The following is a 15,887-nucleotide window of genomic DNA, read 5'->3' on the forward strand; positions in this document are numbered from 1 at the left end:
ACACAGATAATCCCTTCTTTTTTTGTTTTAAAGGGGTCTCTACGAGACTAATTTGATCTAGTGAGAAAAAGATAAAACCTAAGATATGAAGAGATTAGAAAGAACTGAAAAAAATAAGTCAAACATTTAGAGAGCACTGGCTAGGGCTTCCTTTACATAAAATGGTACTAAATGGTCTATAACCTATAACATCTACAATCATGGGTGATTTTTTTAAAAATAAAGAACAGTAAGATACTGTTTCTATAAATGTGATCCTAATATTAGATAGTCAAGATTAATAAATAAAAATTACATTGTTATATTTTATTTACTTTCCTTTTAAAATCTGTTATATAAGTTAAATGTTTCAAAAAGTAGTAACATCTAGGATGGAAAAACAGAATCAAAAAGTAACTTTTTATTTTGTGCAAGTGGTTTTTGCTCACATCATAAAAAGCTGCACAAGGGCCAGCGTCAGTGGCCTAGTGGTTAAGTTCAGCACGCTCCACTTTGGCAGTTTGGGTTTGGTTCTGGAACCAAACCCAGACCTACACTGCTCTGTTAGTGGCCACGCTGTGCTGGTGGTCCATACACTAAAAAACAGGAAGACTGGCACAGATGTTAGCTCAGGCAAACATCTTCCTCAGAAGGGAAAAAAAAAAAAAGCTACATTAAAAAATAATTTGAAGAAAAATAAACAATGATGCATTTTTCATTAAAGCTTAAAATGCATCAGAAGCTAAGTGTTCTAAGGTACTGGCTCAATGTGATGTTTAAATATTATGCACCTTAAAATATAACGTCAAAAAATGACTACTTTTAAAAAATTTTTTAAATTATACCTCAATAAATTATACTCAAAATTTTTTACAGTAATAATATAAACTCATTTGCATATGAGTAACCTAAACTCTCAGAGAGTAACCATTATTATTACACAAAAGTTACACCTTTTTCATTCTTAGGTCAGCAGAGGACTTCATGGGTCATACAGTGTCCATCATCACTGAAAACGTATTTACAGTTCAAGCCTCAATTTTTAATATGATCTTTTTCATGATTCCACCTCAAATCTGTGTTAAAAGCTTATTATTGTTGTCTAACTAAAAGAGTCTGTTATTAGCTTAGACTCAAAGCTTGTACTTGTGGTAAAACAAGGTATAATCTCTAAAGTTTCAGATTCTACCTCAGGCAGGTACACCTAAGAAACAAGTAACAGATGGTGGCAGATGTTTTACCCTTATGGGATTGGGGGAGGGGCAGGCATGATAAGCAGATTAGCAGAACTAATAATAGGCCTAAAAAAAGCGGCAACTAAAGAACTGGGAACAAAGTAATAGAGGGGATTTAACGTACCGCTAGGCTAAGGCCTCAGAGGAAAATCTCTACAGTAGCAGACCATTTCCCAAATTTGCTTGATTATAAAATACAGCACCTGGTTAAATCAGAATGCAATCTGTGTTTTAACAAGTATGAACAGCGACTATTGTGAGGCAAATTTGGGAAATACTAGATTACGTTAGAAAGGAGCATTCCAATTAAGGAACAGTAAACCAGGATGAAGGAAGGGTCAGATTAAGGGATAGTTCAGATTAATCACTTACAGCAGGGGTCAGCACTTTTTCTGTAAAGGGTCACACAGCACATGTTTTAGGCTTTTAGAGCCAACAGGTAAAATCAAGAAGATCATGTAGGTACTTACATAGCAAGAGAGAATAAAATTTCCACCAAGCTTTTATTGATCAAATTCAAAATATAATAATAACTGAAGCATAAATTTGCTACACATGTTTACTAATGAGAAGAATGGAATTCTTCTTGGAGAGAGAACATTCTGCTAAATTGGGGTTCAAAATTAGTGTTCTTTATCACAAATATCGATTGCAAATGTTCTCCTGCCAATGCTGATCTGTAATGAGATTTTACATATTTCACCTCTGAAACCGTCTTCCTGCACAGACACATACTGCCAATCCTGACACACATCCATAAACATATAATTTTAACCGAGCACATTCATTGCTCAGAAGGTATTTACAGAATTATACGAGATTCTTTTCTTGAGTTTTGCCAGTTAGCATGTCATTACACTGCAGATTAATCAGTTCCAATTGAAGGTTAGGTGGAAGCTCCTCAACTGCATCGTCAAATGGATTATAAAATATGGAAACTTCCTTTGCACTTGCATCAAGGTCCAAAAAAAAAAATGATGGCGGAACTGTAGTTTGAGCAGAAAATATACCTCCTTCGCCAAGCAAAAATCAACTTTTTTCTTTTCTTGTTGTGGCATGACAGGTACAGCACTGATAATAAAAAATAAAATGTCACAGTACAGTGATACACATGGTACTCGAAACGCTGTCCAGTTACAACTCTGTCAGTGCACCGGCTGCACTCAGTACTTCAGCTGTGCACTTCAGCACTGAGAAGTGACGACAGCACCACACACAAGCTCGGCTGCAACTACTCATCTCTGCCTTTGTAGCGTGAAAGCAGCCAAAGACAAAGAAAGACATGAGCGCGGCTGTGTTGCAATAAAACTTTACTTACGAATGATGAAATCAGAATGTCATATAATTTTCCCACATCACAAAATATTATTCCTTTTGATTTTTTCAACCATTTAAAAATATGAAATGTATTCTTAGCTCACAGGTTATACAAAAACAGGTGACAAGCCAAATTTGGCCCATGGGTCAAAGTCTGCCAACTACTCACCTATACTATAAACTTTTCCTGAAAAAGAATCTGCAATTTTTTATTCTTAAAAACTCAATAATAAAAAGACAAACAACTCAAGAAATGGGCAAAAGACTTAAATAGACATTTCTCCAAAGAAAATATACAAATGGCCAATAAGCACATGAAAAGATATTAAACATCATTAGCCATCAGCGAAATGCAAATCAAAACAACAAGCTACCACTCACAACCACTAGGATGGCTATAACAAACCAAAAAAGAAAAAAATGGAAAATAAGTATTGGTAAAGACGTAGAGAAATTGGAACCCTCATACAGTTTGGTGGTTCCTCAATGAGTTAAACATACAATTACCATGTGACCTAGAGATTCCACTTCTAAATACACACTCAAAAGAATTGAAAACAGGTGTTCAAACCTGTGTCCGAATGTTCACAGCAGCTCTATTCCCAGTAGCCAAAAAGTGGAAACAACTCAAACGTCTATCAACAGATGAATGGGTAACAAAATGTGGTACATCCATACAATGAAGTATTATTTGGCCATAAAAAGAGATGAAGTGCTGACACATGCTACGACACAGATGCACCTTGAGAACATTATGCTACGTGAAAGAAGCCAGACACAAAAGACCTTAAATGATTCCATTTATACTAAACATCCAGAATAGGCAAATCCATACAGCCAGAAAGTAGATCAGTGGTTTCCAAGGGCTGGGGGGGAGGGGAATGGGAGTGACTGCTTACGGGTACAGGGTTTCTTTTGGGGACATGAAATGTTCTGGAATTACACAGTGCTGACAGAGAACTGTGTGAATATACTAAAAATCACTGAATTGTACACTTTAAAAGGGTGAATTTTATGGTATGTAAGTTCTATCTCAATAAAAAAGTTAATTTTAAAAGTCTATGGCAAAATATTGTTAAATTTTAGATATTTAATTAAGGAATTACTATGTCTCTTAGCTATGAACCAAAAGAGAGTATTCAAGTTGTATTACATGTTGTACCCATGTCAAACAACTATACAGGTTTTTCGTTTGTGTGTGTACGTTGTGGTATTTTCCCCCCTCAAAGTCCCAGTGCATGGCTGTATATCCCAGCTGTTAAGTCCTTCCAGAGCCGCCACCACAGCATGGCTACTGACAGATGAGTGGTGTGGTTCCCTGACAGGGAAGCAAAGCCAGGCCACCGAAGTGGTGAGAGCACTGAACTTTAACCACTAGGCCATCAGGGCTGGCTGTGTGTGTGCTGTTAAGTTTGTGGTTTTTATAGGAGCAAAACAAACAGACCATTAGCTAAGTCTTTGGATTTTTTGTTGTTATTGTTGCCAATTCTTCTGTTTTAATAGCACTTCCTGAAATAGTATTTGATCTGGAATACTACTCTGAGCATTTAATGTGAATGTCTTTGAAGAAAAGTATCTAGAAAACATGACAGTTTAAAAAGCAATAAATTTAAATTTCAGCAGTTTACAAGAATACTTAAGAGTTACTAAAAATCACTATCATACGAGAGTTACTACTTACACATTTCAGGCCCTACTAACACAGACCCGGGGGGCAAGAGGGAAGCAGGTTACCTCTTTCTCCTCTGGACAGTACAGAGGCCCTGTAGGATGAAGAACAGCTTTCTGTGCATAATAAAAGAGCTCTGATATGTTCTTCAGGTTTTTTGCTGAACACTGGAAAAAAAGTTAAAACTTTTACACTCTGAAAGTAATTACGAGAGCTAAAAACAATTTCTTTTTTTTTTGAGGAAGATTAGCCCTGAGCTAACACCTGCTGCCAATCCTCCTCCTTTTGCTGAGGAAGACTGGCCCTGAGCTAACATCCGTGCCCATCTTCCTCTACTTTATATGTGGGATGTCTGCCACAGTGTGGCTTGACAAGTAGTGTGTAGGTCCACACCTGGGATTTGAACCGGTGAACCCCAGGCCGCTGAAGCGGAACATGCGAACTTCACCACTGTGCCACCGGGCTGGCCCCCTAAAAACAATTTTTAGACTATCAATATTAAATAATAACAAGACTCCTTGAAGAAACTGAAAAATGCATTTTTCTTAGTGTATATCACAATATGACTGTCTACAAAGAGCTCAGAGGCCAACTCCAAGTTCTCTGTTTTATTTGGTTTACATGACTTCACAAACAGAATATTTATTCCATGCCTCACCTCCCCTCCTATTCTGAACCTCAATTTAGTGAGAATTCACCAACAGTAAATTTTTGAAATCAAATAATAAGACATACCTCCACACAGGTTTCTATTTCTGTGTACTGGTTCATAATAGGAAGAATGGTCTCCATACTACTATATTCCACCAGATCAGATTTGTTCCCAACCAATATCAAAGGCAGCCTAAAATAAACAAGGCATATTGTAATAATAAGAAAGGCAAAAGACATTAGATTTATATTTTAATTTACCTCAGAACCCATTCTAACTAATAAGCTTTACTTAATCTCCCCAACATGAACCCTCTACTGTAGTCAGCTCAAGGCCCCTAGACAGCATGTTCAGATTCAACAAGTATTTATTGAGTACCTACTATAACCAGGTGCTGTTCTAGGCATTAAGGACACATGACGGACAAGGTCCCCGCCCATTCTAATAGTGAAAATAAAAAAATGGACAATAAGTAAATAAACAAACAACCCTCTCCAATTCTGTAAGTGCTATGAAGGAAATAAACAGGGAGATACAGGATAGAAATGGGAAGGAGCTAATTTTATACGGTGATCAGGGAAAAATATCTTTGACAAGGTGGCATTGGAGCCAAGGAGTGAAGGATGAAATGGAATTTGCCATGTGGAGAGCCAGGGAAGAGCTGGCTGGGAAGAAGGGACACCATATGCAAAGGTTCCAAACTGAAAAGACATCCTGATGCGTCCAAAGAACAGAAAAATGCCAGAGTGGCTGGCAAGTACCGAACAAAGGGGAAGAGGCATGAAATGCGGCTGGAGACAGGAGCAAGGGCCAGACATGTGAGGACTTACAGCTCTGGTGAGGAGCGCAGCTTTTATTCTAAGAGTAAATGGAAAGCTACTGAAGGGTAAAAAGGCGGGGGGGGGGGGGGGGGTGCTGTGACATGATCTGACGGACATTTTTTAAATGCAGTCATTTGTTATCTTTTAGAGATACATATTGAAATATTTACAGTATGATACGATGTCTCTATTTGTTCAAAATGATCCCAGTGGGAGGGGTAATAAATGAAACAAGACTGGCCACGAGTTGATCTTATTGAAGCTGGATGACAGATGCAGAGGGATTCATCATACTAGTCTCTCTACTTTTGCATACGTTTGACTCTTGTCAATAATAAAAAGTTTTTAAAAATGTGGTGGCTTGGATTAGGGCAGTGAAAATGGAGAAGAAATATTCACAAGTGAGATATATTTTAGAGGTAGAAGTGATACGGGTAGCTGCTACATTAAGATATGGACGTTGAGGGAAAGGCAGAAATCAAAAAAATACCCAGGTTTTTGGCTGGATAAAATGGGTATATCTCCTAAGACAGAAAAGATGGGGGGGGTGGTGAGGGTAGGCATGGAATTAAGGATTTTGTTTCAGACAAGTTAAATCTGACAGGCCTATTGGAACTCTAAATGCAGACATTAAGAAGAACCAGCCAAGTGAAGAACTGTTATCTGCACACCCTGCAAGAGAGGTTGGAGGGAAAGCAAATCACCCTGGTGGACTCCAGATTGCAACAAAAAAACTTGCAAGCATTTATTTACCCCGTCTAGTGTGGTCATTATGTGTAAAAGGACTGACCCACTATATAACACAAATATAGCTTCCTAACAGAGCCAGGAGGGTTTCCAAAGATGTAGTGGTTTGCAAACAAAGGTGTGCTCAGAATAATTTAAGGAGCTTAAAAAAATACGCATATCCAAGTCCTGCTCCAAACCTACTGATTTTAAAACTCTAGGGGTGGGGCAAAGGCATCTATATTTTTTTAAGACTACTTCAGGTGACAGTGACAGGCACCCGTGATGAAGAACAACTGTGACAATGGTCCAGGGAAGTTCAAGAAGAATATACATGTAACAAATATAAACTTAAGGTATGAGGCCCAAGGAAGAAGGTACTGGAAAGTGTAAGGGCCATACAACAAAGAAGAGACCACCTTGGGACATCTCAACCACAAGAAAAATAAGTATGCTCACATGATTCAGGGAGGAAAAAATCCAGCTACACCTGAGGAAGCTAAATTAGAGCTTCAAATGTTAAAAGCCACTTTCCGATGGTAGTAAAAGGGCCACAAAACTAGGGACAGCATTTTACGAAGCTGTCACAGTAAAATCAAAATTTTTTTTTTTTTTTTTAATATTGGCACCTGAGTCAACATCTGTTGCCAATCTTCTGTTCCTTTTTTCCCTCCTTCTTCTTCTCCTCCCCAAATAGCTGCACACACTAGCTGTAGGCCCTTCTGGTTGTGCTATGTGGGACACCGCCTCAGCATGGCTGAAAGAGTGGTGCTAGGTCCGCGGCCAGGATCCCAACCAGCGAAACCCTGGGCCGCCGAAGCACAGTGTGTGAACCTAACGGGGCTGGCCCCTAAAGCCAAATTTTTAAAATTCAGTGGTCCAAGCTGCCTCTGGATGGATCCTGGCAAAACTGCCTTCTCTGAAGAGTCTCTCTTGGAAACTGCTCAAGTAATCAGCAAGAAGAGCAGGTGTCAGGAGTTCCAAGGTGGCCCTATCTAATACACTCTCTCTGATGATAGAAATGTTCTTTATCTGTACTGTCCATTACTGTAATCACCAGCCACAAGTAGCTTTTGAGCACTTGAAATGTGGCTAAGTGTATTCAAGGAACTGGATTTTTGGTTTTATTTAATTTCACTTAATTTGAAGTTAAACTGCACAAGTGACTAGAGGCTACTGTATTGGACAGTGTGGCTCTAGGGGTCACTCTCTCCTTTCCACCTTGTCGGTAAGTTGCCACAAAGTTTAAAACCATGATAAAGAGGAGCTATCAGAGCCACAAGGCACAGCATATACAATACCATCTCAGTCACAAAGTCTCCTTCCGTAAAGATGTGAGACAGGGTCAACGACCTCGTTCATCTGTTTAGAATCAGATCTTCAGAGTTTCAGGGCACAAAAATGCCCAACTAAAAGAGAAGTCTAAAAAATTAAGTAAAGGACCAGATATGTCTAAGACATAAAATTACTCTGATTTCCTAACATTTAAAAAGACTCAAATGCTTCATAAATATGTTCAATTAAACAATACTGCAAGAAAAATGTTTTGTTTCCATTTTAACTTAAAACCCAAAGTATTTATACCCAGAACTACCATTCTGCTCTGAAAATTACAGAATGTGTGTTCTCTTGCTTTCCCCCATCACACATATATCTTCCAAAGAATTTCAAAGAAATTTCCCTATATGAATTCCTAAACGAAGATCTCGAGGTTTTTTTAAAGAACTTATAAAGCACTTACATATGCATTATTTCATTAGACTCTCAAAATAATCACATGTAGCCAAGACAGGCATTATCTTCATCTTCACTTACAGATGAGGAAACTAAGGCTCAATGAAGTCAAAGTCTTAAAGCTCCTAAGTGGCCAAGCCAGATTTCAAAGGTCGTTCACTTCCTCCAAGTCCTGTGCTCTTATATACACCACACGGTGAGCAATCACTGACAAGAGGAGATGCCATTCCTCCTCGAAAGGGCATCTCAAGAGAGAGGGCACGTACAATACAGGTGAAGAGGAATTCTAAAGCTGAGACTTTTCAAGCAGCGGTTTGAGAAAGAGAAATGTAAGATTAATTATCAAAATATTTAATGTCTGAAATTGTGTATCATCAGAGTATCAGAGCTCTATTTTCTGCTTTGCTCTCAAATATATATGCTACCTCAAATAATTCCTCCCCAAAAAGGTGTGTGTGCATACGTAAACAGAGAGAAAGATCTATACAGTAAACACGGTAAAATGTTAACAACTGGTGGATCAAAGCGAAGGGTTTACAAATGTTCTTTGCATTATTTCTTGCAACTTTTCTGTAAGTTTGAAATTCTTAAATATACAAAGTTTCAGAGAAAAAAATACCTGCTGTCTTTGTCTGTTCTTTCATTTATGAGAGGAATCCATCGACTTGTTACCTAAAATGAAAATTAACAAGAGCTAAGCCACGATAAGGATCTTCTGTGAAAAATGCTGTGCCTTACGACACCAAAACTCTAAATTGAACATCAATTTTGAAAGTGCTCCCACTGAAATTTAACTAAATATAGTGAAAAAGTCACACATTCATACCTTATCAATAGAATGCTTGTTGTTAACAGCATAAACTATGCAGATGACATTAGCCTGCAAAAAAAAAAATTAATAGTGTTTTTAAATAATAAACAGGTAAACAGTAGCATTTAATTACCAACTAGTTAATATATTTGGGCCAAAGAAAAAACAAAATTTGAAAACTAAAAAAAAGAAAAAAAATACTTAGCATTCCTCTAGGAGGAAAAAGTTTCCAAAGACTTAACAACAAAAACACATACTCAAAGTCAGGAGTAACAACAAAGAATTGAAAAAGCCCTCATGGTGAGTGGGAGAATGAAAAACGGAGACTCATAGAATCGTGACTGATTTCTCACAAAAAAACCCTACAACTATTTCTTTTAACTCACCTGTGATATTTCTTGATGAAGTTGTTCATCACTCTGTTCTGCTTCTACAAATGACAAAGCCAAAGAAAGTTTCACATTTTAAAAACAGTCATAGAAACTAATGGCCAAGCTAAATAAAATCTCTGCGACATCCATCTAACATTCCTCTAAATATCCCTCATCCCTCACGTCATGGTGTAGTGCCAGATTAGGTGGCAAATACAAGGGCAAGCCAGGGGAAGGACAGAGTGGAACTATGATAAGGAAGCTGGCTGACACTAAAAGACAAGTCTACAAGAGGATAATTCAGGCACCAAAGAGCAGAAGGCATTGTGTGAAAAATCTAGGCTGGCGTCTGATCCAGAGTTGAGAAAGGTCAGGCAAAAGAGATCAGAAACCCAAGCTAGAAGACAGGGTACTGAAGAGTCAGAAGCCCAGACAAAGAGCTTATACACAAAGGGTCAAAAGGCCAAGTGAGAATCTGGGCAATACAAGTTCAAGATCTAGATAGCAGATATGAGTAATAGTAACCAGGCCCAGAAGCAAAACGGGAGCATGATAATGAAAAGTCAAGAATTCCCTCTCTAGCACGTATCTCTAGCTAGAACTGGTCTCAATGGGTGGATGTGCCTATAAGCCCAAGGTGCAGGGGATACGCCTGATATAGCTAGGATGAAGCAGCACACAAACGATAAGCAAAGCATTTACTGACATATTAATTTAGACCACCTTACATTAAATGTGTTTCCCCCAAAAAATGCCTTTTATGTCTGACAAACTAGTATCATAAATGAGTTCAATGGTACTTATATTATGCTAAATAATTGGTCATATTTTTAATATCTTTTCATATGCTGCATAATCAATGGGTTAACGTCTCACTTCTAATACTGAAGTGAATCCATTTATGTGGCTACACATACTGAAAAAAATAACTCTGTAAATAAAGCTAGTTATGAGACTGATTGTAGCAGAAAGCATCCAATCCCCTCAGCTTCTAGTACAGTGTTGTCCAGTAGAAAGATAACGCAAGCCATGTATGCAATCTTTAATTTTCTAGTAGTCACCTTAAGAACAGGAAAAAGGAACAGGTAAAATCACTTTTTTATTTAACCTAAAATATCAAAAATACTAAAATTCCAACATGTACTCAGAAAAATTATTAATGAGATATTTTACATTCTTTTTTTTCATACTAACTCTTCTAAATCCACCTGTATTTAACACTTATAGCACCTTTCAATTTAGACTGGTCACATTTCAAGTGTTTGATGGTCAAACGTACTGGACTACACAGTTCTAGTAACTTCTTTTTAGGACATACCCGATACCAGCCTGCAAAACAAAGAATTACCAATGTAGCTATACCCACTTTTTACAGGAGATTTTACTGTTTAGAGCAGTTTTAGGTTCACAGCAAAACTGAGTGGAAGGTACGGAGATTTACCATATATTTCCTACCCCCACACAGCTTCCCCCTCTATCAACATCACCCATCAGGGTGGTATATCTGTTACGACTGAACCTTTAAAAAAAAAAGTCATCCCAGAATAAAGCAAAACAATTTAATGATTAAAAAGTAAGTAGCAGTGTATAGAAAATTTTTTAATTACTAAAAGCAATACAGATATGTCTCTATTATCATGTAATATAAGCAAGCTGACAACGGTTTTAACTATTATTTTATTTGGGACAAAAGCTGACAAACTAAAGAAGAAATTTAGAACCCAACAAATTCTCAAATTCAGAACTCTTTCTATGTCATCACAGCATGCCTGAATGCCTAATAACAAAACGAACCCAGAACTTCCCTGCAAAGATGCCAATTCAAGGAGGGTAATAATTTATCTACTACTTGTCATTTACCATTCCTCTTTCCTTTTCATTATTATAGAACCCACCTTGTAAATTAGGGACAGAGAACTGCAAGATGGAGGCTTGGGGCAGGGGGAGGTGGCAGTTGGCAGGGAGATATATATGAGACAAGAATAGTAAATGATCATTTACTGCTGGAGAAAAAGGACCACCCCTCTTTCAATATTTTTTAAAGCTCAGTAAGTTTCTTTTTTTGAGGACTATTAAATTAACCCTACACCTTTACCTACAAGAGGACATTCATTACCTGAGTAATCTACAATGTGTGTTGGAACTCTCTCAGGTGTAACATCCGCTGGAATGGTGATTTCTTCTGCCCGGGGAGGAACCTTCATTTGAAAACAAGTATAGAAAACAAAAAACCCTTAGATATTATCAATCAAACTTGTTAATAGATGATGTATACATATCTACATATTAGTCCCTTTCACCCATACCTGTCCTTACAGATACTTGTTCTACTTTTAAATGCTTATTTTTGTGCTTTACCACAGATGCAAATATACATTAAAACTATATGATAAAACATTAAAAAAAAAAAAAACCCATTTCTACTTGTGTGGGCACAGGTTGTATTAAGGATACTCGAGAGCTGATGCAGCCTAAAACAATACTTAAATTAATTTGGTGTTTCAAATATTAGATTTTTAAAGTACACTGTTTTCATGCTATTTTGTTGAAGGCTTAAGAGACTCTATAAATGAGGAGCTATGTTAATCCAAAACAATCCTCAAATAAAACAATAAACTATCAAAATTAATTTCTTCTACAAGATAACTGATTGGCCACATAAGCCTTATGCTTAATGATTCCATTTTCTGGGAAGACTGTATGATTGTTTAACCAACTAAAAACCCCTTATCCTCACCCAAGAGGACTATGCTAAAACAACAATTCTAAACTAAGTTCAACTATCACAGAAAACTTTTAGGTATTACACCCTGAATGATCACAAGTAATGTTACTGATTTCACAAACCATACATGAAAATACACTTCATTTCACAAATTAAGTAATTTAACCATCTTAAGAGGAAAAAAAAGCAAAAGAAACAATGAATGATCATATAACCATTGTTGAAAACACTACCACATAATACATCAAATTCCTATCTGAACAATGAAATGACACGGATATTCCTAACCAAACAAGAGTAAAGAAAGGGTAAATGCAAACTGTGGCACTAACAATACCTACTATGTGAAGAAAGAGAATAAAAAGAAGTCATTTTCATCCCATTTGCAGTGATCCCATTCCCCATACTAATATCCTAACTTAACAACAGGCCTTAGCCAGCAGTCCCTCATACCGGAACTTCCAAAACGTACATAAATATATTGCCAGTAATAATCAAACCACCTTACTTTTGGTGGCACTCTACTAGTATTTAAGCTTACCTCATTTGAGATTCACAACAATTTTTGAAGTAGGCAAAGGTGGAATGAATTAGTTTCTTCATGTGTATAATGATAAAAGTGGATACTATTAAAGGTTTTCAAACATGTCTGTCAGAATCCTAGTGGTTCTAAAGCCTCAAAGACGGGAGCGGCAGGTGGAAGGCAGATGGGGATCAAGACCTTTCACCCTAACCTCAACTAAAGGAATACTCATCTGTTCTATATTTTGGGCTTACAAGTAACATTTTATTTTTAAGAAAGGATTACACAACTTAGATAATCTCTAACGTTCCTTTCAGCTCCCATTTTACAGATGAGAAAACTAAGGCACAGAGACGACAAATGTCTTAGCCAAGGTCAAAAAGTAGGAATGAAAAGCAATTAGGTGAACTCAGATCTAAGTTAATTCTTTCTCCTATACTGTATTTCAGGGACGTCTTATATAAACTAATATGAGCCCCTTTAAAAATCTAAACTGTCAGAAAGGAAATACATACAAAAAAGGACAGAATTTATTTTAACTCAGTTTTGAATAAATTAAAAAAATTTTAAATATAAGAAAGAAATCAAAATGTTTACCTCTTCTGGGAATTCTTCACTGACCAGAGACATAATCAGTGATGTCTTCCCAACTCTAGCTGTGAAAAGAAAAATCATTACTTTAATAAAGTGTTTAGGTTATACATAAGAGCAAAGTCAGCAACCACACAGGAAAGTCTATTACCTGTTAGCTAAAATCAGAGGCATCCAAATTAGCAAGTTTTAGTACAATACTTAAAGTATATCTCTTTTTTTTCTGCTTAGAAAAGTTTCAAATACTACTTAAAACAAAAAATTACCAAAATATACAAAAATAAAAATCTCCCATAATATCCTCATTAACAACTTAATTTATGGAGTCTCTCAGATTTTTCCTAAACTTATATTAACATGTTATAATAATTTACCACAGTGGAATCACAGTATTCATACTATTTTGCAATCTTCTTTTATCATTTAATTATCTATTTGGGCAGTATTCCATGTCAATATATAAAAACCTCCTGGGAGGGGCCGGCCCAGTGGCGCAGTGGTTAAGTGCGCACATTCCGCTTTGGTGGCCCGGGGTTCGCCAGTCCGGATCCAGGGTGCGGAGATGGCACCACTTGGCATGCCATGCTGTGGCAGGCGTCCCACATATAAAGCAGAGGAAGATGGGCACGTATGTTAGCTCAGGGCCAGTCTTCCTCAGCAAAAAGAGGAGGATTGGCAGCAGTTAGCTCAGGGCTAATCTTCCTCAAAAAAACCAAACCAAACCAAACCAAACAAAAAAACCTCCTGGAGGGGAAAGGAAAGTTATTATTCAATGAATACAGAGTTTTTATTGGGGATGATGAAACAGTTTTAGATACACAAAGAGGTGATGGTTATACAAGATTCTGAATGTACTTAATACCCCTGAATTGTACACTTATAAATGTTTAAAATGTTAAATATTGTTTTGTATATTTTATAATTTTTTAAAACAGCAAAAATAAATCCATTTTATATTAACATTAAAAAGCCTCCATTATTTTTGATAGTTATATGAGAATCTATTGTATGATGCATCATAATTTATTAATGTAATTCCTAACAATAAACATTGTTCACGTTTTCACTTTAATAAACAATGCTGTAAGGAGGATTTCCACAGGATAAATTTCTAGAAGTGGAACTCTAGTTAGCATGCATCATCTTTTTTGTTTTTAACAGATATTGTTAAATTACCTACAACAAAGAATAAACTAATTTACATCCTCACCAATAGAAGATCAGCGTCTATTTCTACACATCCTTATATTCTCTTTTTTTTATGGTATCATATTTAAAGGGTTAGAGCTAAAAAAACTTCCCAGTTACATTTTCTAATCTAGAAATTTTTTAAAGGCACAAACTTAAAAACCTTAATTTTCATTCTGAAATTTGACTTCCATTCCCATCACTTTCTGATCATACAATTACTACTGTTAGACATTCAACTGCTTATCAACTAAACCCTTTTGTGATTCTAGAGGGAAACAGTCCACCTGCATATTAATCTCTGTCATAATAGCAAATTAGTTTCCAAAAGTAAAGTCTAAATATAAAAGAACTGGAAAATTTAAGTTAAGAAAAGTCATATTCCTTTCTTAAATGACTAAAACAAAGGGTGACTAAGAACACGAGTCCAGTCTCCGGAAAAACAATGAATGGCTGGAAAGGAGAACACTGGTCAAAACAACGTAGCGGGTGTGCTGTGAGCAAGTGAGCACTGCTGGTGGAGGGACAGAGCAGACGGCTGACAGGTGGCTTCCAGCTCTGATTCTGCAGATCTTTTCAACGGACTTGTGTGAGCAGGCTTGGGCCTTGTCCAAGCGGCTGACAATCAGATAACATTTCCGAGTTCCGACCATGTCAGTGAATCCAGAGCCCGTCATCACAGAGCTGCTAGCACCTAGTCATTGACGTCAGCTTGTCCAGCTCCCCAGAAAGCTTTCAGATGAAGAACCCGGAATCTAAAAACAGTGATTTTCTCAAGGTCTCAGTGAAAGAGCAGTTGCAGACCTAAGAGAATAACCCATCTCCTGATGGCTAAGTCAGTGTTCTTTCTCTCTCTTATGCTATACTTTAAGAAATACTATGGGGGCCAGCCCCATGGCCAAGTGGTTAAGTTCGTGTGCTCCACTTCGGGGGCCCACGCCCATCAAGCCACACTATAGCAGCATCCCACATAAAATGCAAGAAGACTGGCACAGATGTCAGTTCAGGAACATTCTTCCTCCAGCAAAAAGAGGAAGATTGAAAACAGATGTTAGCTCAGAGCCAATCTTCCTCACAAAAAAAATAAAATAAAAATATTAACACGACTAATACAAAAAATGAATAGTGACCCCTAAAGTCAGCAAGCACTGTATACACAAATACTATGTAAGTTAATTAAAATATTCACTGATTCAGTGGTGACTAATCCAGCACCTCCTTTTTTTTTTTAACTTATTGTGAGAAAATTTCAGACAGAAAAATAGCAAAATAATACAAAGGAGTCATGTCTATCCTTTAAACAAATTCCCCAAATGTTAACATTTTACCATATTTGCATATCATTTTCTTTCTCTCTTAATACATATATTTTCAATCATTTGAAAGTAAGCTGCAGACATGATGCCCCTTTACCCTTAAGCACCTTTGTGTGTATTTCCCAAAAAACAAGACCATTCTCTTACATAACCACCATGCACTATCAAGATAATGAAATTAACCCCAATATAATACTATTATCTAACTTACAGACCTCATTCATATTTC

General features: G+C 36.9%; 1 protein-coding gene across 22 annotated transcripts in view; it reads right to left on the bottom strand.

Moving 5' to 3' along the window:
• RHOT1 (ras homolog family member T1) overlaps positions 1–15,887 on the bottom strand; it is a 56,667-nt gene that overhangs the window by 27,168 nt on the left and 13,612 nt on the right. For 19 of the 22 annotated variants that reach the window (XR_011523532.1, XR_011523533.1, XR_011523531.1 and 16 more), the window contains exons 2-8: positions 13,161–13,219; positions 11,432–11,513; positions 9,331–9,374; positions 8,960–9,013; positions 8,753–8,805; positions 4,936–5,044; positions 4,266–4,367 (exon numbers count right to left, since the gene is read on the bottom strand). Coding sequence is in view for 19 of the 22 variants with exons in the window: in XM_008521456.2 (XP_008519678.2) it covers positions 4,266–4,367; positions 4,936–5,044; positions 8,753–8,805; positions 8,960–9,013; positions 9,331–9,374; positions 11,432–11,513; positions 13,161–13,219 (503 nt within the window). In the remaining 3 variants the exon portion in view is untranslated. The remainder of the gene's footprint in view (positions 1–4,265; positions 4,368–4,935; positions 5,045–8,752; positions 8,806–8,959; positions 9,014–9,330; positions 9,375–11,431; positions 11,514–13,160; positions 13,220–15,887) is intronic. The other 3 variants (XM_070562594.1, XM_070562597.1, XM_070562591.1) reach the window with 1 other exon arrangement.

This window comes from Equus przewalskii, chromosome 10 (genome assembly GCF_037783145.1).
Source record: "Equus przewalskii isolate Varuska chromosome 10, EquPr2, whole genome shotgun sequence".
Taxonomy (NCBI): Eukaryota; Metazoa; Chordata; class Mammalia; order Perissodactyla; family Equidae; genus Equus; species Equus przewalskii.